Source organism: Mesoplodon densirostris, chromosome 12 (genome assembly GCF_025265405.1).
Source record: "Mesoplodon densirostris isolate mMesDen1 chromosome 12, mMesDen1 primary haplotype, whole genome shotgun sequence".
NCBI classification, from domain to species: Eukaryota; Metazoa; Chordata; class Mammalia; order Artiodactyla; family Ziphiidae; genus Mesoplodon; species Mesoplodon densirostris.
The window spans coordinates 36,831,269-36,858,242 of NC_082672.1; the positions used below are offsets into that span (position 1 = coordinate 36,831,269).

The 26,974-nt window shown below is 40.1% G+C and overlaps 1 protein-coding gene across 4 annotated transcripts in view; it reads right to left on the reverse strand.

Annotated features, from left to right (window-relative positions):
* Positions 1-10,306: 10,306 nt before the first annotated feature.
* NCOA7 (nuclear receptor coactivator 7) overlaps positions 10,307-26,974 on the reverse strand; it is a 152,064-nt gene continuing 135,396 nt past the window's right edge. For all 4 annotated transcript variants that reach the window (XM_060114979.1, XM_060114980.1, XM_060114981.1 and 1 more), the window contains 6 exons: positions 26,325-26,472; positions 18,250-18,375; positions 16,790-16,942; positions 12,297-12,392; positions 11,781-11,854; positions 10,307-11,404 (listed from right to left, as the gene is read on the reverse strand). In XM_060114979.1, the coding sequence (XP_059970962.1) occupies positions 11,269-11,404; positions 11,781-11,854; positions 12,297-12,392; positions 16,790-16,942; positions 18,250-18,375; positions 26,325-26,472 (733 nt within the window). In that variant the 3' untranslated portion in view covers positions 10,307-11,268. The remainder of the gene's footprint in view (positions 11,405-11,780; positions 11,855-12,296; positions 12,393-16,789; positions 16,943-18,249; positions 18,376-26,324; positions 26,473-26,974) is intronic.

Consider the following 26,974-nt stretch of genomic DNA (forward strand, 5'->3'; position numbering starts at 1 on the left):
GCGGTATGTGGGCCTCTCACTGTTGTGGCCTCTCCCGTTGCGGAGCACAGGCTCCAGACACGCAGGCTCAACGGCCATGGCTCATGGGCCAAGCCACTCCGCTAGATGTGGGATCTTCCCAGACCGGGGCACGAACCCGTGTCCCCTGCATCGGCAGGCGGACTCTCAACCACTGCACCACCAGGGAAGCCCTATCTTCCTCTTGATAAAACATTTTTTTCCTCTTGTTTTCCAGCACACCACACTTTCAGCTTTCCTCCTACTTGATTGGTTGTTCCTTCTCCAGTCTCCTTGGCTGCTTCCCCTTCTTCCAAACCTCTCTCATCACTAATGGGCTTTGGTCCTAGGTTTTTCTGTCCCTCCTTCTCTCTCTCCTTCCCACTCACACATAAAAAGCTGTACATATTTAACATACACAATTGATAATACTCTTCTCTTTAGCCGTACTCACTCCTTTGGTGATCTCATGCAGCCCAATATCATCCCATTAGTCAGTGACAGAGCAGAGACCCCAACCCAAGCAGTCTAACGGGAACCTGTGCTCTTAAATCATGGTACTTTGACATGTACATGTGTTCAGATACGTCTAGTATGAGTCATGTTTATTAAATATACATATGAATTTGTAAGAAAAATACCTGAAAGAATACATACCAAATATATTTGCATTGTGATCTCTGGATGGGTAAATTATGTCTTGATGTTTTTCCTTTTTTTGGTTTATCTGTAGATTTTACGTCTTCAACAATGAAAGTATAGTACTTTTGTCATAAGGAAAACATTTTAACAGATTTTTAAAATTTGGGATTCCAAATAAACTTCATTTCCTTTCATCATTCTCTGTTTCATAAATAATCTCATTCCATAAATTTTTGAGTTGTTCAACCCTGATGTCAAAAGCCATGAAGCATTTTTAGGCAGATTTCTTGGTGTTTTGGGGAGAGACAGACAGTGGAGCTACTATAACCATATGTCTGATACAGTGCAGTATTTAGTCCATTTTGCAGTGAGGATAGGAAAGTGTGTTGGTGACTTTATCTTAATCTCATGAAGTATCATCTCGTCAGTAACACCCCTTTTCCACATCCTAAATAGAAATTTCCTGAACACAAATACAAACACCTTCTCTGGCTTATATTTAGTAAATAGGAGTAACTTTTTGCTGTTTCACCAGTGTCTCAAGAATTTTAGATTATTCTGAAGGTGAAAGAAAAGCGTGGACACATTTCCCTCTCCTTAAGAAAAACAGTATAAAAGGAAATACTTAAGGCTAGAGTGGCTGTTGCTTGGTACTAAGTACTGCATGATTTTGGCCTCCATCTGTTGGAGTGAGTGAAATGTCTAACAGGCAAAAGAAGGGGAGGAAGGAGTGCTTGTGTGTGGGAAAGGAGGGAAATTTCCAGTTTCTGATTATTAAACTGCCTTATTTAGAGCTCTCTTTGAAGAAATACTGGCAAGTGGCCCAGAGTCCCGACTTGTGACTGTTTGAGCTTTGCTGAAGTACTTTAGGGGAAGTCCTGATTTGTTGTGCTGAAGTGGAAACTGTGTGAATTATTTGTAATGGAGAGAATGATAAAAGGAAAAAAAATCCCATCTCCTTATAGCAACTTTCCCATTCTTGCTGTTTCCCTGGTAAGTTATTTTGTTTACTTGCCTACAGAATATAATGCAGACACTTCTGCTTTTTTTCATAATACTTTCCTGAAAGCCATGTCTTCAAAGCATTGAAAGTAATTTCTACTTTTATCAGAAATAAGATTACACTTAGACTTTGCATTTCTCTTAAAGAATTCAGCATAAACAAAGTTTGGTGTGACTAATACCATAATAGTACTCCCTTACCTTTGTCTGGCATTTTGCAGTTTTCTAAGGCACTTTCATATATGTAAATTAATTTGATTCTGATGAAAAATCAGAGAAGTAGATTTTATTACCCCTATTGTAGAAATGGAGAAAATGAGACATAGGAAGATGAATCAGCCTACTCACGATCATTGAGTTGGTGGATGATAGAGGGATCCAGACCTTTAGTAGAACCAGACCAGAGGCACTTCCTTTCTCCCTCAAATCAACAGAAAACAGCTACCATGTAAATCAGCCCACCTCCATCATCTTGAAGTTAATGTAAATTTTCTTGTCAAATTCACACCTGTATTTTTTCATAATCTCAAGGCCAATAAATCTCATCTTCACCATTCATTCTTTTTCTTGTTAAAATTTTTTTTTATTTTTCTTAACTGATACCCAAAGTGTCTTATGCTTCTTTTCCCCTAACGTTTTTCCGTCTCTGACCGCTTTGAATCTCTTTCCACTTTAAAAGCCACTTTCTTAGTAAGCACCCTAATCTGTATCCTCAAGTTCTTCACAGAACCATACCTTCACCTTCTTGCCTTAACTGAAACCTGGCATTCCCCCAAGGATATCACTTCCCTTGAGCATCGACAAACAAAAACTGCTTTTTCTCCCCCACCTTCCAACATGCTGAGAGAGATTTGGAAGCAGTGTTGGCATTCTCTAGCTTCTAACTGCCAGTCCAGGTGATCCCATTCCCACCTGTATGCAACTCCCCACCCTCTGCGCCCTTTAGAATATCATGCTATAGCATGAAGCATAATCACATCGTGCACCAGCTTCTTAGTCACTCCCCCAGATTCACAGAGAGCTTCAGGACCTGGCCCACAAATGCTGCCAGACTCCCGCGTTATCTCAGACAGCCTCAGCATCCGTGATTCATAGCTGCTCAATCACACAAAGGGATTCCAGTGCCCTTTGCCTCCGTTCCTCTTTAACACAACTCATTCCTGTGGCAAAATCCTAACTTGACATTTACCCAGATGCCTAAACTTTAGTGACTCTTCACACCCCTGAAAGCACCTGTCCTAGCAACTTCCTGACTTCTTAGTAATTTCTGTTCTTGATCTTTCTTCAATGCTTTCTGTTGCATTCCTACCTTCACTTCCTTCGCTACCCAGCATAAACCCCAAAAGCCCATCATTTCCCAAAATTGCTTCTGGGCACCAACCATGCCCTCCCTCTATTTTTGCTATACTGCCAACTAACTTGCTATCACCTATGGTTATCTAATTGATTAAAGCCATAGGCTGGGGAGTCGGACTCCCTCAATTTCTACCATTTAGTAGTGATTCCACCTTAGGTAAGTCATTAATTTTTCAGGGCTTCCGTTTCCTCAATTGAGAAATAATAATAGAGTACTTATCTCATGACCGTCAGAAGTTATTGTAAAGATTAATTGAGATAATATATGTAAAGTGCTTAGGATAGTACCTGATGCATAAGCGCTCAATAAATATTTACTATTTGGATTGGCCAAAAAAGTTCATTTGGGTTTTGAAAAACCCGAATGAACTTTTTGGCCAACCCAATACTATTACAAATAAACTGCTTGATGCTGCTTCTAAAAAAAAAAAAAATCACATATTCAAACTAATAAGTGCCACTACATGCCTAAATCTGCAAAGCAAAACACAGACATTTTTCACCTCTCTCCCTAGATATTGCCCACTTAAGGGAGATGCTTGAGAAAATACCCTTGTAGGGCCTGAGGACCTCTGATATCATCATGTTATCTATTTGTCCTCCTCATCAAAGGTAGATGGGATTAACAGACTGACTAATGTCTATTATTCTTAAGGTAGTAACAGCAAGGATTTTGTGTGACCGCTTCTCAGAAGACTAGAAGAAATAGGCATTAGATGTGAATAGACATCTCACAAAGGACAAGAGATAAATGGCTAAGAAATACATTAACAGATGCTCATCCTCATTAATACTCAGGGAAATACAAATTAGAACTACAATGAAATAACATTGCACATTCTTGAAATTGGCAAAAACTAAGAAATCTAACAATATCAGATGTTGGACAGAATATTCTAATAGGCATGTAAATGGTACAATCACTTTGTGAAACACTGAGGGGTTATCTTGTAAAGCCAAATACATACTCCATGGACCAGCTGTTCCATCCCAGTGAAGCTCTTTCTCATGGGCCTCAGGACAACGGTTAGAGCCAGACAAAACTGCAGGCAACTCTGTGCACTGACAGGAGAATGGATTAAATAGTGGTATATTGGTACATTCACACAGAAGAATATTAAACCCACACACAAATGAAATATAGCAGCAATAACAACATGAAAGAATCTTAGAAACAATGTTGAAGGGAAAAGAAAAAAAGCACATCTCTAACAAGTAAATGTATATGTTGAATAGTATAATGACATTTTGCATATATTAATCCATTTAATTCTAACATCTCTTTGAGGAAGGTAGTATTGCTTTCATTTTACAGATGAGGAACCTGAGGCACAGAGAGTTTAAGTATTGATAACTTGCTGATAAATGGAGGTTCCAGGATCTAGCTGACATTTACCTCATGCTTACACAGTACCACACACTTGCCTAGATTATTATTTTATAACAAATGTTACACATAAAATGTCCTTGATTTTTCTGCCTGATTTAATCTTTCTTCCAAAATCAATGCAATGAGTTAGAACTGGAGAATCCAGTTTATCATATGCCTTTGCACTCTTTCAACCTTATCACAAAAGTGCAAGCTCACTGGACAGTTTGATCTTCCTTAAATGGTCTTCTGAACTATTTTCTAGATTTCACATGTGGAAACAGAATGTGACTCACTTTCAATGCCCTAAATTAGCCCTGAGGCCCTGGAGCTTCCCTTCAGTCTACACTTTTCAGAATGCCAGTAACCAAGAGATCTGAAAATGAAGGAATTTGTTTCCCAGGAAACGAATTCCCTGACTTTAACCCTCATGAATTCTGTGACTTCAGGCAAGTTTCCTAACCTGAAGAATCAGTTTACTCATCTCTAACACAGAGATAATAATTACACTATATTCGATTTGAGGATCAAATATGATAAATGCATATAAAAAGGAGGGTGAAAGTCATGATAAATACATGTTACCTGTCTTCCTCATTCTCCTCTTCATATTATTATTGTTAATACAGAATTTATTTCTCAGCAAGGTGTTGTTGCAGGGTTTGGAGATTTAGAAGTCGTCCATCAATCTTGCTCAGCTCTAGCTAACTCACTGGAGGATGGTACTTTAGATGGATATTCAGATCTTGTCCCAAGACCTTTCCTGAAGATGTTGACAAAGTGTTAATGGGATGGTTACAGGCCAGTGCAAAGTGACCTTGGAGGAGGTTACTTGGTCTAAAAAATTATGGTCCAGAAATTTTATCAGAAATGAATGATGAATATGACTACAAAGAAATTGTAAGTAACTTCTCATGTATTAAAAATGCATGTATTTCAAAAATATAAACTGAGCAAAATATTTGCTATATTTTGTCATTTACGTTTATGACAAAGGGCTAATTTTGTGAATATACTAAAGAAATCTTACAAATCAGTAAGATGACAAATAACTCAATAGAAAAATGGATAAAGGACTCGGACAAAATATTCAGGAAAAAAGACACAAATCTGGCCAATACACGTGGGAAGATGTTCAACATCATTCATGATTAGAATATGAAACTTAAGATAACATTCAGCAAAGATTAAAAAGAGATCAGTATAACCAATATTAGCGAGAATGTGAAGTAACTAACTGGCATACTCATACACAGTTGGTGTAAACTAGTATAACTTTTAGGGAGGAGTAATTAATATTATCTTTTAAGATAAAAAGTGCATATTCTCTGACTCACTGCTAAAAGTTATCTTACAAATATACAAATTCATAATGCACAAAGTTCTATATGCAAAGATGTTCACTAAGAATTATTTGTAATAGCCAAAAAAAATCCATTAGTGAAGAACTGTTTAAACAATGACAGATCCATGCAATAAATAATGAGGTAAATCTAGCTGTATCGATAAAAAATGATGTTCATAGTATATTGTTAAATCAGAAAGACAAACTAAAGAACAGCGTGCATAGTATGCTTCTGTTTATATGAAGAAGATATAAATAAGGATATATGCGTAGAAATGCCCTAGAAGGAAACACAAGGAACTTTTGTGGTTGTTACCTCTCGGGATATAGGGGAGGAAATATTTGTCTTTTACTGAATTCCCTCTGTACTGTTTGAAGACTTTACCATAAACACGTATTACTTTTCTAATTAAAGAAACAAAACCTCAGTTTAAAAATTCTAAATAGCAAATGGGAACCATTGAATATGTCTGAAAGTAGTTTTCATAACTAAGTTGCTGTCTTAGAAGATGAACTTTCCTTTGCAGCTCTCACATCATTAGTTGATTCCTCCATTCGAGGGAAGTATTTCTTCATTAATTTATTTATCTAACCCTTAGCAGTGCTTACTTTACATCAGACACTATTTTAAGTGCTCTAATCCTGATACAATCATGGGGTGGTTATTATTATCCCCATAATGGGGATCAGGAAAATGAAGCACATAGAGGTTAAACTACTTAACCAAGGTCACAGCTAGTAAGCTCTAGAGCTGAGATTCAGACCCAGACTGTCTGGCTCTAGAGAATTCATGCCTTAATCCATGCTTTGTTGCCTTTTGAAGTCTTTAGAAGCTTTGAGTTCTACCTGGGTGATCTGGTTGTATGATCTGCTGAAAGGGACATATGTCATATATCCCCCACCTCTCCTTGGGACACCCCAGGTCAAACCTACCCTCTTTTCTGACCCTTTGGAGGATCTAAGAGGGAAACAAATGCTGTAAGAGAACAAGACTAGGCCTTGCTGGGTATGGAGTAATAATGGGGCCTTTTAACAGCTCTCAAGGTAAACACAGTACCTCAACACAGCGTATCTTTGTAGAAATATTCTTACTGTTAATTGGAATCTTCAAAGATGAAAGGGCTGATCTCAGTCGGCTGTTAGGTAAAATGTGGCTGATCCTCCAGCCTGTAGAGATTGTGGTTAAACCATGGACTGCTGTGGGGATTAAAGGCTGAATTGATTGGCTGAATTCCCATGTTTTCAAAATATGTCAAGGTAAGGAGGATTTTTTAGCTGCAGAGACATGAGAAGACATGCCTTATCATCCAAGTTTGTTGAATGTGAATGTTTCTTGTAGGTGTTTCTTGTTTAGTGTATTCCTCGGTGTAACCTCAGAGTTATATTAAGCTAAATCAAGGTTGCTTTTTGTGACCCTAGAAGTGGAGTGGTTGATGAAATGATGGGCTCTTGTTGATAGGGAAATAGGACACCAAGATTATCTAATCGTTTCTTTTCTTATGCCTTTTGATCGCCCTTCATTCTAACAGGCTGATATTGAAAACTTTCTCCACAGGCAGGCAGGTTCTCTGGGTGTGCATGTGGCCACTGGGCATCCCAGCTGGCAAGCTTAATAAGGAAGATTGGTCACTGAATAGAACTGTTTGAGGCATTTTGGGCAGTTCATTATTCCTTGATGATTCTGAAACTGGTTGCACAATTCTGTGTAAGGAGTAAATTGTTTTTCCTTCCTGTGGTTCATTGTGATTGTGGACGGGTGCCTGGTGAGGGGTATGGCTCCTATAGGACTGCCATGGCAGTAGAATGTCCAGCATGGCAACAAAACATTCTGATGGCCAAGGCAGGAGATGTTTATTTGAGACAAGGCCTGGGCACTGGGAGAGGTTTTTCATTATTTTTCCTTAAAGATGAGATCAGTAATCCTATAGAGATCTAAGTTTTCAGTGTGATCAGGGAACTGAACCCTCTGGTCTCTTTATTAGTTGATGACCTAAGCAGTGAGACACACTGTTACTTCAGGTGGTACCACGTTTTGTAAGGATCCATAATCGCAGGGATAAATCAAAGTACTGAGAACTAAAGGTTCTCTGTGGTGAGGGAGTAACAGTCTGAGTTCATTGCTGATGACAACGATTTAGCTGTGCCAAATCTTGATCTCAAGCTGTGCTGTTCAACATGGCAGCCACTGGCCACATGTGGCTAAACTTAAATACTTTAAGATTAAATAAAATTAATAAGGTCAAGTGAATGAAATAAAAAATTCAGCTCCTCAGTCATCCAAGTCACATTTCAAGTGTTCAACACCAGTATGGTAAGCTAGTAGCGACCGTAAAGAACAACGCACATTCATGGAACAGTTCTATCAGAGTAGAATGTTCTGTTGAGCAGCACTGATCTAGAAAGTAAATAGGTCTCCAAAGATATTCTATCAAAAAACACCATTTGGATGCTTGCTTGACCATACCAGGGAGTCTCTGTCTGGTTTTTATTCTGAACCACTAGAGATCTGAAGTAGAAGGGTGGAGGCAGTAGGATTTTAGATTTCGGTGTGAATTGTAAAGTCTCATTTTTTCAGTTAAGATACCTTTTGTTGGCAGATCACTATGGATAATGGTCATAGGCAAGGAGGTAGGAAGATGCGATGCTCTGAGGTTAGGGCTTACCCTGAATGAGGAGTGTGTGACCTGATTGGGCAGAAGGAAGTAGTCAAAGGTACTTTTAATACTTGAACAAAGGGCCAGTACAGCTGTTTAGTTTCTGGAACTTCCTTTGGTTTCTGACCTCTGTACCTTTCCTTTATCTGATTATATTGGTAAAAATAGGTTAGGCATCCTAAGAAGAACATGAATCTCAGCTTCCCTTTCTGGTTTAAGAGATTCTTAATGCCTTCCTCAAAAGGAAAGTACTTCTTTTATTAGTCCTGTTTCATATGCCTCTAAAACTTTAAAAGGATTTAAGGAAAGGGAAATCAAATGAAGGCCAATAATACCTCTCACATTAGTTCAGGGTGTTCCTGGTGGCTTGTAGCATGTATCTAAATCATTTTCAACATAGTCTGGTGAGACATTTGGTTGCCCCCTCCCATCCACATCTTTTGATGTAGATTCATGAACTGAGGAATTGGCAAGGAATGAACACTGTTTGAGGTCTTCATCTCTAGGGGCTAGGAGACAGGATGTCAAAGAAAATCAGAGGGTAAGGTAAGGTGTCTCTCATGGAAGTTAGGAAGTAGGTCAAGAGAGAGATGTTAAAAAGAAAGTCACTATTCAAAGAACAGCTAGGATTGAGAACAGAGAAACTGCTAGACAGAGCCAAGAGTTTTCTCTAGTAACTGTAACAGGAGCAGTTTTCATGAACTGATGAAAGAATAGGAGAGTGGCTACAGGGGAACAAAGAGAGAATTTCTAAGGCAGCAATAAAAACATGAGCACTGGACCTTATTTATTTAGTCTTGGATACTTCATCATCCTCTCATGCAAGTAAAAGCTCTAGCATGCAATAAATATTTGTTGAATGAATCCTCAGGAAAGAAAGTCACACTGAATGCATAAATTCCTTTATTGAAAATACTGGGCTAGCACTGCATTACATATATTCAGTATCCATAAATGAAGGGCCACACATTTCTGATTGGACAATACTGTTTTAAATAGAGAACACAGCATCTGGATATGCTCTCACAAGTATAATATCATGGACTAAACTAGGTAGGAGTGAACTATATGCAAAATGACCATTTTGTTAATAGCATATGGTTGCAAATGGCATAAATGGTAAACGTGATCATCAAGAGACATTCCTGGTATCTCATACCAACACATAATTTAACAAGCAGGTTAAGGTTAAACTGCCAATAACTTGTTAATCAAGAGTTCTCAATAGGAGAACTTGGGTGAAAGTACACCCAGGCTATAGACTTAAGATTTTATAGCGTTCATTTAAACTTGCATGGAATGTGGGTGGAGTAAAATAACTGTTGATCTGACAGGAGGCCACTTGGCAATTTGTTTGTTCTCTTTTATAAATAGTCTAAAATAAGAGAATAAGCTAAAGGAAATATTCTGCCAGCTTAAGGCCAACATTCTAAGAACTGTTTACTTCTTTAAAATGCAAGTATATAAACACTACTTTTTATTAATTTTTCCTTCAAAGATCACTGGGTATGTAACTTATGACAGACCACTTTCTCAGCTTTGGCTATTATTTGACATTTTTTTCCATCAGCAGTCTTTGGCTTTCATAAAAATCTGACAGTCAATAATATTTGTTAAAATTTTAACAAATCTTTATTATTAACTTTAATAAAAGAGTGTTTTATGATGTGAAAGTGAGTTGATATTAAAAAACAAGTTTTTACCTTTTATTCCAGTTTTGGTATGAATGCATTTCTTTGCATTGATTTTTCTCAAATAAAAGAGTTTAGAAATCAAGACAATTGGGATAATTTGACATTTTTTTCATTTGATATAAAATATACAGAAATTAAAACACTCAGTCTCATTTCAAACAGAGGCCTGTTCATTAATGTAAAAACTTGGGGAAAATTATGCAAAAAAATCCAATAAAAATACAATTTTTGTTATTAACACGTGATTTTATAAGAAGCAAAACATTTTCTTTTCAAAAGCAGGGTTTGTTCTAAATCTAGAATCATAAAGGTATACATTTCTGTAAATATCTACTTATGACTGAGAGAAATAGCTTATTCTTCTTTTACACAATTATGTTCAGAGTAAATAACTAAAAATGTACCTTTTTAACGACTAAATGGAAAGCTGGCCTACAACAGTCAAATCAATAAACATTGGTATTGAGTTTTTAAAAATTCAGAATTATGTGTGTATATATGTGTGTGTATACATATATATATTTGGACATTAAGCAGCACATACATATACATATCACCCTAAATAATCAGGGCAAAAAAAAATTTAATATAAAACTATATAAATCAAATGGGTTTGTTGCCAAAACATAGCACAAAATGTATACATTTCTTTATTTCAAAATTTGACACATTAAAAGAAAAAACTGCCAACACATTTCAGACAATATACTAGAAATAATAAATAAAACAGTTTTTAAAAATCATATATTCCCTTTAAGTGCTGTGCACTTTGAAGTTTTCTAAATGAGACTGAACTTTTCCATGGCAAACAACAGTATGCTGTACGTTTTGGTAATGAAAATTATATTGATAAATATACGAGGAATGTATATATTTCCACAGTATTTTCTTTTTCACAGTTAACAAAAATAAAAATTGCATTCAACTCACATCTATAAATATTCTGATTCCTCACTGTATGGATTTGAAGGAAGTGAGAGTATAGAGTCTTTGAACAATCTGGACTTCAGATTTCTTTCTTCATCGTCTGCCTTCCACATGTACCTTTCAGAATCTCTCTGCAATGTGATCACACGCTGAGATGAAGGCAGAAAGAAAGCACTATGATGGAATGAGGCAGTCTGGGCTGGGGCTTGCTCTTCCAGCCAGCTTTAGCAGGGCTGACTGAACCCAGTCTTTTTAATGTTGTATTTTAAGGCAGTCTGAATTTCACTCGAATGTCCATACCTCGAGATCTTGAACTATGAAGTCTTCCTTTTTGGAAAGAATATCATTATTAAAAGTGCTGCAGGAGTTGCTTCGTCCATGGTATAAATCAGCATCTAGCCATAAACCAAATCGTCCCCTGAAAAGGTTAATAAAATGGTGAAAACATTTCAATTTTATGTGCACACTTTCTGTCCTCCCTTGCCCCAACTTCTTTCTTTTATGCTGTAGACAGACAAAACCCTAAACTGCTTGTAAAACAAAAGGTACATTTCCTTTATTTCATTTAAATGACCCATCTTTCCTAAAAGACGGGTGGCAGTAGTCCCTCATTTAGACACATAAATAAGTCACTTTATCTTCAATTCCTAGTGTCATGTGTTAGACCACACTGTCCTAAATAGTCGAAGCACATGGACTAGCTAAAATCACCGGACACCAAAGTTTCAGTTACCTGGGTCAAAACAGGCTCACTCAGGTCAGGTGGTAATTCATAATAACAACAAAAACCTTACCCTCCACCACCAAGTTCCAAAGAACTTATGTCTCCATTGATAAAGTATGAGTTTTCTCCACTCCACTTAAAGACCTTAGGACAGGAACACAAGACAGAGAACAGACATTTCAATCTGGAGAATTTGCAAAGAGGGAGTAACAGCATAGTACCTGTGTGTGTGCAAGGGCACTACCCATTGGCTGAGGAAGCTCCTGACGGCCAGACCTCTCCCACACCAGGATGAGATCTCCAAAGGGGTTATGAGGTAGGAAAGACCTCTCAGGCACATGTTGGCTCTGACTTGCAACCCCTCCCTGATCTTAGACCATGCAAAAGAGCAGTTCCCAAGGCCTGGGGAGGGGATCTAAGCAGTTTCTGTGCGGCAGTCATGAAGTGCTGGCCAGGCTAGAGTGAGGCCAGACGAGGTTACGGGATGGGACAGCTGCTGCTCCAACCACGGCCCCCCACCTCCAACCCCACCGACCCTCCTGACACCGTGACACCAGGAAGTTGGGTATTTCTTTCATCTAGGTACCTTGAAGTTAGGGCTAAATGTGTAGAGAAAAGTTTCGCCTGTGCCATAATAGTGATCACTGAACTTGAAAGGATGAGTTGCGTACGCTCCAAAAATCTGTCAAAAGAAAACAGAAACCTTATCTACTTTCAACCATAAACCTCCCAAAAAAAGAGACTTTCTGAAATATTTTAGCACAATCCTATTCTGAGATCTCATTATATCTCTTTCAGCAAAGATCATTACTAAATCAGAGTTCCTAAATAAAAAAGACCACCATCAAACAAATAAAATGTCCCCAGTTCTCATTAGAACCCAAGTGGCTTAGAGAACTTATCTGTCAAAGGCCAACAATCGCTCCAGTTTTAAAGGACTTCCAAAGTCCACTATAGAGACACATTTCTTTTAGTGAATACAGAGGACATACTGGAAACATTAAATAACAAGATGCATCTTGCACACAGAAATGAGTGGTTGAGAGAATGAAGGCATATCTCTGATGTGTTTTATAAGTAAAATTGTGGCCAGAGATTTTCCTGGAGAAAATAAATTTTTCTCTCCTTTGATTCGTAAAAATGAGTTTTCAACATACTTATTAAAACTGCATCCTTAACGTGACTGATCCAATATATCTTAGTTCAAAATGGCTTTTAAGAAAAAAGTAACAATTCCATAATACTGTGGGCTTTAAAGGTGGTTTAGATGTATCTGAATCAATGATTTTTCTATTATTTCTTATTAGGGTTGGAAGGAGTAGTCTTTTCAGAACACGCATGGCCACTGCTTCAGCTTCCTATCCTCTGCTCAGATCCTGACCAGTGCATGCAGGAGTGAGGACTGGCAAGAATATATATTCTGGAAATGTCCCTAGGTGATTCGGATATATCTTCTCCAAATCCCACTTGAGAAACAATGCTTTTTTAAAAAATATTCATTTATTTGGTTGTGCTGGGTCTTAGTTGTGGCACATGGGCTCCTTAGTTGCAGCTTGCTGGCTCCTTAGTTTTGGCATGTGAACTAGTTGCGGCATGCATGTGGGATTTAGTTCCCTGACCAGGGATCGAACCCGGGCCCCTGGCATTGGGAGCGTGGAGTCTTAACCACTGTGCCGCCAGGGAAGTCCCAAAAAACAATGCTTTAAATGGAGTCTATCTGAAAAATGTCTTCTAAGTTTTCAAACTAATTTAAATTGGATTATCGTCATCATGGAATCTCTTCTTTACCAAGTACACTCAGTTCCTAGCTCCTTGAAATACTAAAAATTAGGTAGAGTAGAAGTCTAGAAACTCTTTCTAACCCATGTTCTTCATACCAAAACCTGTCCCTAGAGCTGTTAAGAACAAGGAAAAAACAGTAACAAATTTTCTTAGCAATCATGGAAATCTGTTTAAGCACTGGAGATTTGATGATACTAAGAAATTACTGTTAATTTTTTAGGTATATAGCATTATGGTTATGTAAGAAAATGTCCATTTTATTTTTTTCTATTAATTAACTTAGGAAGAAATTGTAGAATAATGGTATTGTTGGGTCTATACCATCGAAAATTTTAACATGTTTGACAGTAATAGGACAAAGGAATCCAGGGGAATGAATGAAGATAGCCCAAAGTGGTAAAAGGAAGGTTAATATGACAAACCTATAAATGTATAATTGCTCTCCTTTCTTCTCTCAGCTTTCTTAGTAGATAAAAATTATACAAACAACTATGTAACAACTTATTGTTGAGTTTGTAATATATATCAACGTAATATAACAAAATTACCACAAAAAGTGGAAAGATGTAATAGAGCAATATAGGAGTAACATTTCAATATCTCACTGGAATTAAGTTAATATAGATCGGACTCTATTACCTGATGATTGTTCTATTATTTTACACAATGCTTTGTGGTATAAATTACTCCATGGTCTCATTCAATTAAATTTGGGCCCCTTTGCAGGGGTAGTTTCTGTGGCCAGTCTATGAAGTTTATCCTGACTCCAGGAAGGCTCTCCTTAGCTGTCTCGTTCCCTGGTTCTCTCTGGTAAACTAGATGGTCTGCAGCTTAGTTTGCTGCCTTCATGGAACTACCAGGCTCCTCTTAGTTGTTTACCACCAAAATTTTCATTGTTCTCTAGAGCGTCCCTTGGCTTGACCTTCCCTATGTTCTTCTAAATAACGTCAGTTCCTTTGGGGAGAGCTTCTGAGCTGTATGTTTTATGGTCCGCCTCTTCCCCTGGAGCTGGGGGCTGGACAGTGGCCTGCTTTTCTCAAAGGTACAATCCTGTTTTATGAGCAGGGTGCTGGGCAGGGGCAGTAGCCACTGGTCTTGGCTCCGCTCACCTGACATGGAACTTCTGCCCTATGTGCTGGAGCAAGGGCAGTAGAGACCCCTGTATTCTCGGCCTGCCGTGCAGAAGGTAGAGCAATGTCCTCTGAGAAGGGGCTGGTCAGAGGAAGAGAGCCCCTGAAATTTAGCCCCTGAAACAGAGATCTTGGGTAGGGGATAAGACATGTTGGGGACCTGCCCCTAGAGGAGGCATATCATAGTCTTTGCCTGGGAGCTGGCAGCCGAGGGATCCTCATCTTGTCCACACGTGCCCAGAAGGAAGCTTCTGTCTGAACAGGGGTTGGGGGAGGGAGCAGGCTGTGCCTTCAAATGCCACGGAATCTCACTATTATTACTGGGCTTCATTAGCTTTTCTTAAATAAATGGTTCTTCACTTGCTGTATGCCCTTAGGGCAATTTCCAGAGACTTTAAGTGATTATTGTTTTTATAATTCCCACCAGCAATGGTTGTTTCACTGGGGATTGATTCTGTAGAACTTCTCATGCCTGCCATTCTGCATGCGTAATGCTTTTATCTTAGAATTTTATATAATTCATTTCCAGATAAATTTACAGGTGGTGTTCTATCATGTTCCCAAACACAGCAAGCCGCATCCTTGCCTTGGGGGTAGATGGGGTGGGGAAAGCAGAGTTAGTGTCCAGGTGCCTTCAAATAACACAAATGCCTCCAGGGCACCAGATCCAGTAAGACTATACCTCTAGACAAACAGTGTAATCTTCAGGTATAGGCAGGCCTCCTTTACATATCTGCTGATAGGAAGCTGAGTAATACTGTGCATCATCAAAACCTGCTCTGTGAGGCCAACACATTCCCCAACAAGTTATCTTTTGGTAAATTAATAGAACTAATCTATACTTATGGTGTAGGTATGTGTGTGTGTGGGGGGGTCTAAAACCATCTAGCTCTATCTCATCTAAAAAGTAGCACCTAACTTTGCAAACATTTCACTAAATCCCTAAGTAATTCCATTTTAAACCTTTGTTATTATTATTTAAATTTTTAACTTGACTGTCCCTACTATTCAGCTTGGACTATGATTAAATAAAGTGTTCTCAATCAGTAAATTACAGTAGTAACAATGATAATAACTAAACTATTCCTCACAACTCTTAATCTACTTACAGGAAAGATCACAGTTGAGAAAGACAGTGCCTTTAGTACCCCCTTCTCTCTGCTAATTTTTCCCAAGACAAATTATGACAGCAAAAATCTATTTCCCCTAAAATGATCCCAATTATATGGCTTCTCAGTAAGGTCCCAAATGCCCCACATCTAACAGACAGTCATTATACATTTTCTGAATGGATGAATAAATAACTGGTTGTCAAGTAAACCCTGCTTCCAAATGCCAGGAAGAGAAAATAATGACACCTACAAAAAGTGTAAAGAAATTTCTTCTTGCTATAATACAGACCAAGTTGAAATGAATAAAGAGCAGACTTGAAAGATGCTTTCCTTTTGTGAAGCATAAGTCTGCCTGGATGGTACATGAAAGAATCCTGGGCAGATTCCACTCATACTCCAGGCTGACCGAGGGAAGAATTATTAGCTTAGGGGAGATGGGGGTAATATCTAGATTTCACCAGTGCTTCCTAGACCGACAGCAACGTGGGTGAAAGTGCACTAAGCAATGGTCCAGAGCATTTTCTCCTGTTTCATAACAACTGGGCCCTTCAGGTACAACATACCATGGCCTTAACTGGCTCTCCATCTCAGCAACTATGCAGGCAAGGTTGGTAGATACTACACTTCAGCTACCTGGAAGAAGTTCTGGTATGGCACTGGAACTTCTTTCTGCAACTCTCTCCAAATCTAGACTTGACTTTTCTTCCAGCTTCTCCAGTTTTAGGTTACAGGATATCATTATAGCTTCCTACTCCATGATGAGTACAGGAAAAAAATTCCTTAGAATGTGACTGTATTTGGAGATACGCTCCATTTTCTTTTTTAGAGATGCATTCTGAAGTATGTAGAGGTGAAATGACATAATAATTGGGATTTACTTCAAAATACTTAAGGGAAGAAAAGCCAACAAAGGAAAGAATGAAGTGTATGTGGCAAAGTCCTGCTAACTGTAGAATCTGAGTGATGAGAGGTCATTGTATTAGTCTCTCTACTGTTGTGTAGGTTTGAAAAGCTTCATTAAAAAAATGTTCCTCTATAAGAGGAACAAGCCTCACCTGATTATCCATATCTTTGATGACCAATAGGACAGGACTGTCTAGTGATGCTGACTTCCGGTAGAGAGTTTTCAAGCTGGTCCCGTGCTCTAATGTGCTGTATACGAGTCTCCATGGATACCCCTGTACCCTTGCTGGAAGGCGTCGGGCCAGCTGTGAATCCAAAGATGAAGATGTAAATACACAGTTTGCCTACAAATCACTCATGAACTTGTAATACAAAACAGATGCCTGTGGCTCAAATTCAATAATTACACTACTTGCATATTGCTCCCCTATACTCTAGCAAATATTTGCCACTATAAACCAAGAAGGGAAAATCATCCCTTGGCAGAGATGCTCCCCAGAGCATGCATTCCCTCTCACGGATGATCCTGAAGGGTCACTATGCCGCTATATATTTGAAGATATAGCACCTAGCTTGATAAAGAGGTATGAAATAGACACATGCTCTCTTGTTTACACTTCATCCTGACTTTCACCAAGCAGTTCATGTTTCTCGAATTGTTCTTTCTAAACCTTCAAAGGCTCCGAGCTGCTACTGACAGCTGTAAATTCCCACCAAAGTGAGAACAAGAAGACACGGGTGTTTTATGCTAGTGATCAGATGTGGCCTGTCCTCATTACACTAGGTATCTTTCAGTTACATTAATATTTAACTCAAACTTGGCTGCCATAAATATCAATAATGCATATCTCTTCAAAAATACACACAAAGGAGGCTATATAAAATGTTGAAGTCCTCAAGAATGCTTGACGTAGTTCTAGAATCAGCATGAACTCCGTCCCTGTAACTGCTTGGTCAAATTGCTTAGCTTTCCTGGGCCTTCACAGATGGCATTTGTAAATTGAGGGACTTGAACCTGATGATTCTTTAAGGTCTCTGAAATTCAGGTTTCTAAGCTGACTGATGAGGGAAGTACAAGAGGTCCCTTACTAAAGTTCAAATACAAGCACATAGTATTTCATAAAAACTCAAGTAAGAGATGTTCAGAAAATAGAAAGTAAACAAAAAAAAAAGTACAGAAAAAGGAAAATTACTCCTAGTGGTAGGTGGTTTTCATAAAGCAAGTAAAGTGTACTTGCTATATGACTTTTACTGAGCTCCATAAATTGAAACCATTGGAACTCTGCGATAATCATTAGGATAAATTAGGATCCTTTTAAAACACATTAGGACTATAGTAGGACACTTTAAAAATTGTTTTGAAGACAAGAAATGGCTTTTTGTTCAGGTCTGAGGAATGGATGTAGGTGTCTGGCCAAGTCCTCGCACTCCCGAGAAGGGGGCAGGGATGCTGCCTTTCAGGAGCAGAGAAGGGCCCTGGTTAGGCTGCTGGTGGTCTTCCTTTAAAACTCGGCTCACGCTTCACCCCAAGTGAGAAGAGCAAATGTCAGGGTTGGGAAATGTGTTCTAAGGTTTGGAAGACACCCATCCTAAGTCCCCAGGAAGAACCCACCTGCTCGATGTGCATGTTCTCCAGAAGCGCACTGCGGGGCTGCAGGATCGGAAGGGCTGCCTCGTCCTCATCTTCATAGTAGCTACATGTGCTCTTCCTGCGTTTTGCCTCCTCAACGGTGATGATCTGAAATGGAGGAGACAAATAAACCAAGAAAAACGATATTTTTGCTTTTCCTTCACCTGCTATAAAGGACTTCAGGTACACAATTGCCTGTCACAGGTAGGGTTTTAGCAGCAGGAGGTAAGTTGAGCCAGCACTTTGGGGGAAATGGCTAATCACAATGTCAATTTCAGATCAAATGGAGAATTTAACACAGTACAGCTATAGCACTTAATATGTACAAATTAAAGTCACAAGTTTTCCAGTTTTACTATTGCTCAGTCATCAAGTAAGAATTATGTATAACTCCACAAGCGACTTATACCCTTGAAATGCCCTAAATTATTCTCCATTAGCCCGCATCTAAATTTGAATTGTTAAGGGACTAACAGATATCATATTATGAGCAAGTCTTCTATAAATAGGGAAATTGGGAAGATAAGGATAGTCCTTTAATCAAGAATCCTAATGTTTTCTCTGAAGGCTGTTCATAGCAACCAACCCTGACAGAAATAGCAAATGATAACATCTACGGAAAGCAACAATACAAAGAGACACGAAGCTTTAGTCTAAATTACAATTAGGTATGATTCTTTATGGAGAGTTGAGAAACCATCAAAATAATCTTTCCTTCAAAGCTGAGAACAGAAACATGATGTTGTACACACATTTATTATTTCATCATAAATACACTTATAAACTACCAGGTTAAAAATCTTTTTTTCTTTTGCCTCTCTGAAAGTCTGGATAAATCACTAAATTATTTTGAAATTGAAGGATACAGACAGAAGGTAACTGATTAACCAAAATTCCTGAGTACAAATATTAATGACTTTTGCATCATAGAGAAAAAACATTTACATTACATTTAGTGAAGGTTGTCAGACAATGACTACTTAGTTTCCAAAATGCTGTCATCTGAGCCGGATTTATAGGGAAATTAGCCCTTAAATTTTACTGTCTTCTCAAAGGGCATTTACTTAAAGAAAACACTGTTGAAGAATCACAAATCCAGCATTTTAAATGTATTAAATAAAGCACATATTTGGGGGGAACTCTACATTTAACACAGGTACAAAGTGGGGCTGTGGAATGAAAAAATCAGTATGGAGTTTTGACTCCAAAGGGAAAGGGCAAACCACACCATCTCTCTCTCCAAAGTGAATAAAATACCTGCTCTGGCTGAAATATCAGCACGATCCTTTCTAATTAGAAAGCATTTCAAAGCATCTGAGCGGCAGAGCTTGGAGGATTCACGGGCACATGATTAGCCCTCAGGACTCTAACATACCTTCACAAAAGGCTCTTGGTCCGGTCTGGCACAATAGAAAATCTGAATGTCCAGGGGCAATCTTCTCATCGTGAAGTAGTGGGAACTGCCTGCTTGCTCTCTAAAGAGGTGCAGGTTTTTTCTCTTATCTGCCTCCACACCACTGTTACTTACAGCCACACTGAGCTACAACTGTTTATGCTGTATCTAGTTTCCTGCATGATTAAGTTTCTGTTTCCCTTAGGAGAGAGTTCAGTATTTCTACAGGAACACACCCAAATTAGGATTTAGAGCAAACACACACTTCCTGTTAGGCATAGCTGTGAGGCTGTAAAAAGACACTTTCACCTTTGAAACGGTGGTTTCCTAACAGCACAACAAAACCTCATTGTTTTTTTTTTTTCTTCTTCTCTTTTACTTTTCTTCCCAATTGTCCTCCAGCTGGCTGAGCTAGCTTTTCTAGCCCTGCCTTTTCAGATTTTTTTTTCTGCATCCTAAAGCGAAACCTTCATTTTAAAAGTTTATGTGTGTTCCCTGACATCAGTTTGAATCTCAAAGGAAAGATGAAAAGGAGCCTTTACCAGAGGTAGGTTCATTACGCTTAGAACAATGGCGTTTCACTTCAATACCGTCATGTTTGTTAGGTATGAGAAACTTCAAAGAACTGAAAGAACATCCGGTTTATATGAGGCTGAGAAAAATGTTAGTTTAGATTCAGTTTTTCTAAAGAGCTGGCAAAGTAATATTTACCTTTTAACCTTTCAAAATATTAATCTTAATGACTAATGAGCATGATGAGTCCTCCTCTACTGCCCAGATCAGATATCAGCGGGGTTGGAAAGAAATGTAGATTACCATTGGATCAATTTTCAGGGATCTTTCTGTGAGTTTTACAGATCGAAAATGGCCTCTTGGGGGCTTCCCTGGTGGCGCAGTGGTTGAGAGTCTGCCTGCCGATGCAGGGGACACGGGTTCGTGCCCTGGTCCGGGAAGATCCCACATGCCGCGGAGCGGCTGGGCCCGTGAGCCATGGCCGCTGAGCCTGCGCATCCTGAGCCTGAGCGTCCGGAGCCGGTGCTCCGCAACGGGAGAGGCCACAACAGTGAGAGGCCCTGGTACCGCAAAAAAAAAAAAAAAAAAAAAAAAAAGAAAATGGCCTCTTGGTCTCCGGTACCCCTGGGAGATCGGCCGCCACTACATAGTTCATCCCGGGGGTCAGTTCTAATGAGGCTCTGGGAGATAACTGGTGACCAGTCTCAGGTCAGCCAGAACTTATTCTCAATGCAAGAGCCTGGACACAATCTAGGGCAGAATCACTTGGATTTTGTGCCAGTGAGACAGCATTCTTTTCAGTGTCTGACACTTCATGACAGCTAACATTTACTGAGTGCTTTCTATATGATGGCAAGTGCCAGGTGCTTTGCCAGGCATGTGGCACAAACAATTCCAATATATCATTTATCAGCTTTTCAAATTAGCAAAAGTTTTAAGAAAGGGATAATAGATATAGTACTTTCTGTTGCCAGAAGCACAATGAGAAGAAGGGTATTCCTCACATTTCTGGAAAATTGTCATTATATAAAAGTAGGAGCCTTAAAAAAATCATTACCCTTATACTAAGTAATATCACTTTCAGGAAATTAGGGGAATAGTCAGAGTTACAGATCATCTCATCCTTGTGAAAAACTTGAACCAACACGATTCCTAAAAGTGGGGAATTGTTAAATAAATTCTGATTAAGGTTTAAAATATTATGTAACCATTAAAATGAGGCTTCAAAATCTTTAATATGATACAATTCTCACAAGATGTCAGGTGAGAAAAGCCAGATACCAAACTATACATAGAACATTATCCCATTTTGCAAAAATACTCTCTCACCCTTACTGCCTAGAAAACACCCTAAAATAGAAAAAAAAAATGAGTCAAAGAAATGCACAAAAGTAATGTGTGGTTAGATATTATTTTCTGAATGTTCTGCATTGTGCTTTTCTGTAGTTCCCAAATTTCCTATAATAAAAGCAGGTGTTACTTTTATAAAATTAGGAAGTAAAGCTTATTTAAAGAGCTTGGGTATGGAGGATGGACTAGTGGCTGGGTTGACTGGAGGTGCCCTAGAGTTTAAGTGAAGGGTGCAGATAGCTGACTAGGGCAGTGGCCCCCACCCTACGTAAGATCAGAATCAACAAATTCTAACTAGAGATGACTGCCTACATATGATGATGAAAGAAGAATCTGGGTTGATATCTAGACTTCTAGCTTGGGGCACCACTAATTAAGATGGGAATACATGAGAAGAAGCAAGTTTTGGGGAAAGATGAGACGTTTTGGACATGCTGAGGATCAGACACCTGTCAGGGGAGTGAAGGTTCCTCTTCCCCACCCACGGAGGAGATGCAATGCCACCACGAAGCAATGCTATCACAGTGGCCTGGCCTTAAGGTAATGCTAGTAAGCAGAATTTGCTCCTGCATGGGAGGGAGCTTGGACAGCATTCTTCTCCTCATTGTACTTTTGGAATTTCTCTTCCATGTGGCAAGAAATAGGGATAGGGGCTTCCCTGGTGGCGCAGTGGTTGAGAATCTGCCTGCTAATGCAGGGGACACGGGTTCGAGCCCTGGTCTGGGAGGATCCCACATGCCGCGGAGCAACTAGGCCCGTGAGCCACAACTACTGAGCCTGCACGTCTGGAGCCTGTGCTCCGCAACAAGAGAGGCCGCGATAGTAAGAGGCCCGCGCACCGCGATGAAGAGTGGCCACTGCTTGCCACAACTAGAGAAAGCCTTCGCACAGAAACGAAGACCCAACACAGCAAAAATTAATTAATTAATTAATAAACTCCTACCCCCAACATCATCTAAAAAAAAAAAGAAAAAAAAGAGGGATAACAGTCCAGTCACCTCTCTCTCCAGTTATCTTTTCTTTCCATGTCCCAAGTGTTAACAAGTACACTAGGAGCTTGCAACAAGCCAACCCATTTCTTCCTCCTTCTCCATCCCTTCTTCTTTTCTTCCTCGTCCACTACAGGTCTAAAGACACCTTCTAAAGGGATTTGCCCTCTCATTCTCCTCAGTGGCTCAGTCTGAGTGGCTCACTCAAGCCCACTCTACTCTAGATCCAGAAGCAGACCTTTCTCTCTCTGCATGCCTCTAGCTCCTTTTCTTCTGGTGCTGGTAGGTGTGGCCTCTTCTCCCACAGGAGTTGTCAAGAGCTGAGATTCAAGGTTGGGATTAGTGGAAAGATGCAGAATAGGCCTAAAAGAGGGCTGCTTCAGTTCAAGATATTCAGGCCTAGTCAGGAAAGGATTAAATCCCCAGTGAAATTTAAACCTCTCTGGCCCTCCATATTGGGCAAGAGACCATAGCCTCACTAAGAAAATACACATTTCCTAGCTATGCTTCCTCTGCGCATATCTCATGGGGGTGGGGGCCTCTTGGGCACAGATGGTTAGGTGAGGAGGACGGGAATTGATATTCTTTGACGCCTTGGCCAGAATGCCAGTGTCACACCATCTCTGCCTCGTGGAGACCCAGTCATGCCTGTGGGGCATCTATGTGCTCTAGAACAGCAGCCTGGAAGAAAGGTGTGTGGAGGAGACAGAGGTGGGAGTCAGCAGCAGAAACCTCGAAAGCCGATGAGCTCGTCCAAGGAAGATGTAATAGACGAGAAGAAAAGAGAGCCAAGGATAAACTAGGGAACACCATGAGAAAAGGGACAAGCAAAGTATACTCAGAAAGACTGGCCAGAGACAGAAAAAAACAGAGGTGATAGGAAGAGCCAAGGGAGGGAGAGCCTAATAGGCTGAAATATTTTTAATCAATGGTTTCAAACAAGAAGCTTATGAGCTGTGGGAAGACAAACATGCAAAGTGCTGAGCGATACACTACAGGGCTATGTGCATTGGGCTGTGGAAGGACAGGAGGAGTAACTCTGGCTGAAAGCATCACAGAAGTGACAAATGAGCTGGACCCTGAAGGATGACAGGAGTCTGACATGGAAAGCTGTGTGTGTCCATGTACACATTCGGGCTGGGAGGGAGTGAATGAGAAAGGGGGGAGTGAGGACAAACACACAGATGAAAGGATCTGGCGTTCCAGAAGGAGTTAGACCCAAGGGGCAGGCCTCCTCACCCTTAATCATCCCAGTCTGACAGAGTTCCAGCCCTGGAAGATCTGACTGCCCACTTGATGAATCTAAACCCAGACTGAGAGTATTGCTGGAGAAAACCTGCCCTCACTGCAGCCTGGTGCCAGACCCCACCAGGGCTTTCAATACCAGACAGCCATCCTACTGCAGTTCTTCAGTTGACATTTTTCCTAGTCTCTATAACTGCTACTTCAGACCTTCTCTGTATTCCTCTAAGTCTTCCCTCCTTCACCTCTAGGAGGTGCTCCCTCCTTCTGCTGCAAAGAAATAAGCAAATGAGCAATGCCACAATTTACCCCCAGTGAGTCTACATTCTATATGCACACATCCTATTCTTTTCTGCTGCCTGACGACCTAAGACCGATTCTATCCCTACCCCCACATTCCCAGCCAAGTCTCGGGGATCCAGCCTCCCGCTTATTCCCTCTCCTATTCCCTTACCTTCTGTACCTTCTGTTCCACCGTTCCCGCTGACCTCATCCAAAACGTTACAGTCTCTCTCACGAGAGGGAAAACCTCCCCATCCTCACCTCTTCTTCCAGCCTTCCATCTCATTTTTATTCTCCAAAACCAAATTCGAGTTGTTGGCCCACCTTTACTAGCTCCATTTACTCACCCCCAATTCATTCATTGAACACTGGTAGCTACATTTTGAAGCTACCACTTTAATGAAACTGCTTTTTGTCAAAGTCACCCACTATTACCTCCTTGGTTTTAAATCCAAAAGACATAGCTTAGTTCTTACCTTTTGACTCCTCCACAGCATTAGGCATTTTTGACGACTACTCCCCTCTTGAAACATTCTCTTCCCTTGGCTTCTAAGACATGACTTTTCTTGTTTTCCATGCCCTCCGCTGGCTGTACCTTCTCAGTCACCTTTGTGGGCTCCACTATCTTTGGCCCCTTAGTGCTGTCATCCTGAAGGGTTCTGTTCTGAGCCCTGCTCCCTTGCCAATGGACACACTCTCCTAGGCTGACCTCACCTACACTCACAACTTCAACTTTGCTAATCACTTCCGAAAGTATATCTTCAGATCTTTTTCCTAAGTTTTATTCTCAGTTGTCTCTTGGACATTCCACAGACACCTCAAATTTAGATGAAAACCAGAACACAGAGCATTTTCTGCTAAATCTAATCCTCTTGCTATGCTCCTTATCGCAGTAAAGGGCAGGTACCTCCATCCCTCCAGTTCCCATTCTAAAAACCAAGAGATCAACCTTGACATCTTCCTTACTTTCCACATGGAATTAATTACTCACAAAACCCTGTTTTCCTCCTTCTAACCATCTTTCAAAAGCACTCAATTTCCTCTATCTGCACTGCCACTCTTTCAGCAACTGTTCTCTCTCAACATTGATTACTGCAAGAGACTCCTAATGGGTCTTCAAGCCTCAAGGGTTGTCCGACTCCATGAACATCTGCCAGCAAGAGCAAGCTCTCCAAAATGCATATCTGGGGGCTTCCCTGGTGGCGCAGTGGTTGAGAGTCCGCCTGCCGGTACAGGGGACACGGGTTCGTGCCCGGGTCCGGGAGGATCCCACATGCCGCGGAGCGGCTGGGCCCGTGAGCCATGGCCGCTGAGCCTGCGTGTCCGGAGCCTGTGCTCCGCGGCGGGAGGAGCCACAGCAGTGAGAGGCCCGCGTACCGCAAAAAAAAAAAAAAAAAAAAAAAAATGTGTATCTGTATTTATTTCTCCAGGCTCCAAACAGCTCCTACTGGTTGAAGCTGTTTGAACACAGCTCAAACTGCTGCCTTCTTACTGCCCTTAGGAAAACACCCAAACCAAACCTATGACAAACAGTTCATAGGTCCTTCGTGATCTGCCATTTCATTATCTCCAGCTTCGTTTCTTGCCACTCCCTCAGCTTTGCACTCTTATGATCCAGCTACACTGAACTCTTATTAGTTCATCAAATGCCCCACACTCTCTGTTTCTCCCCTGGGTCATTCCTCTACACAGACTTTTCTCTCTGGCCAGAACATGTTCCGTGTTCTATGTCCCACTTTCACCCCAACTGCCTGTCCTCCCACTTCTGATCTCAGCTCAGATTACTCCTTCTGGGTCGCTTTCGCTGATTCCCTAGCTCCATTCAGGTGCCTGGGTACATGTTCCCATAGCATGTGGCACTTCACCTACAATGGTAATTATCTCACTATATTGTAATGATTTATCTATACTCCTTGATGCTAAATTCTACTTATCTCATCCACCGTGCCCCTAACATGAGAAGGGTGTGGTAAGTGCTCAAAAAAATTATGAACAGTTTTTTAGGCCAAATTAAGAAGCTTGACTTTCATCCTGTATGTAATGGGGACCCTGCAGCAATTTCAAAAAAGAGAAGTGAAATTACTGGGTTGTAGGGGTGGAGATGAGGTCTTTCTGACTCACATAACTAGCTTCAAACAGAGGAATAAGGTTTTTTCCCCATGTGATTTCAAAGAGGCACAGGAAATCTGACTTCTTGCCAGCCAAGAAGTTATTGGAATTTGGACACAAGAACATTTTGTTTGTGGACTGGACTTTAAGGGACAGTCTAGCCCTCTCTTGAGTCTCACCTCCCAGCTCTTGGTGGTCGGCTCACTGAAGAAGTTGTCAATCATATTCAGTTCTTCTTTTTCCACCACCACAAAGCCTTGCTCTTTGGCATCTTTCCCATAGACATCAGGAGACCACTGAACAAAGAACGTGTACAAGTGATCCACCCTGAAAAACATGTTCATCACAGGGGTTAACACCAAATCTACTTTCCTGGCAGGCACCAGTAGGAACTTGGGCATGTACAGCTATCTTTTTCCTGCTTGGCAAATCCATTTTGCTAATTGGGAAATCTCCCATGTTGAAGATAATCTCTGCTAATGCATTCCGAACTTCGAAAATAAGTCAACAAATGGAAGCTAAGTCCACAGACACTGAAAAAATGTCTTTCAATCTGAGGGAAAGATCAAGAAATGGGACATAAACATAAAAAACACACTGAAATATTTACACCAAATGTTTTTTCCTCATTGGGTCTTCATTTATTGGACATCTGTATTCATAGGGAAAAAATTAATCTGAAGCTTTAGATGGAAACAAAGATAAGCAATATTCCAATGGGTCTTATGTAGATTGAAGCATTATTGTATCATAATTTTAATAAAATATCTTTAATAACTAGAAAATATCAGGGATAGTATTAGCTGTTATTTTAACATTAGAAACAGAC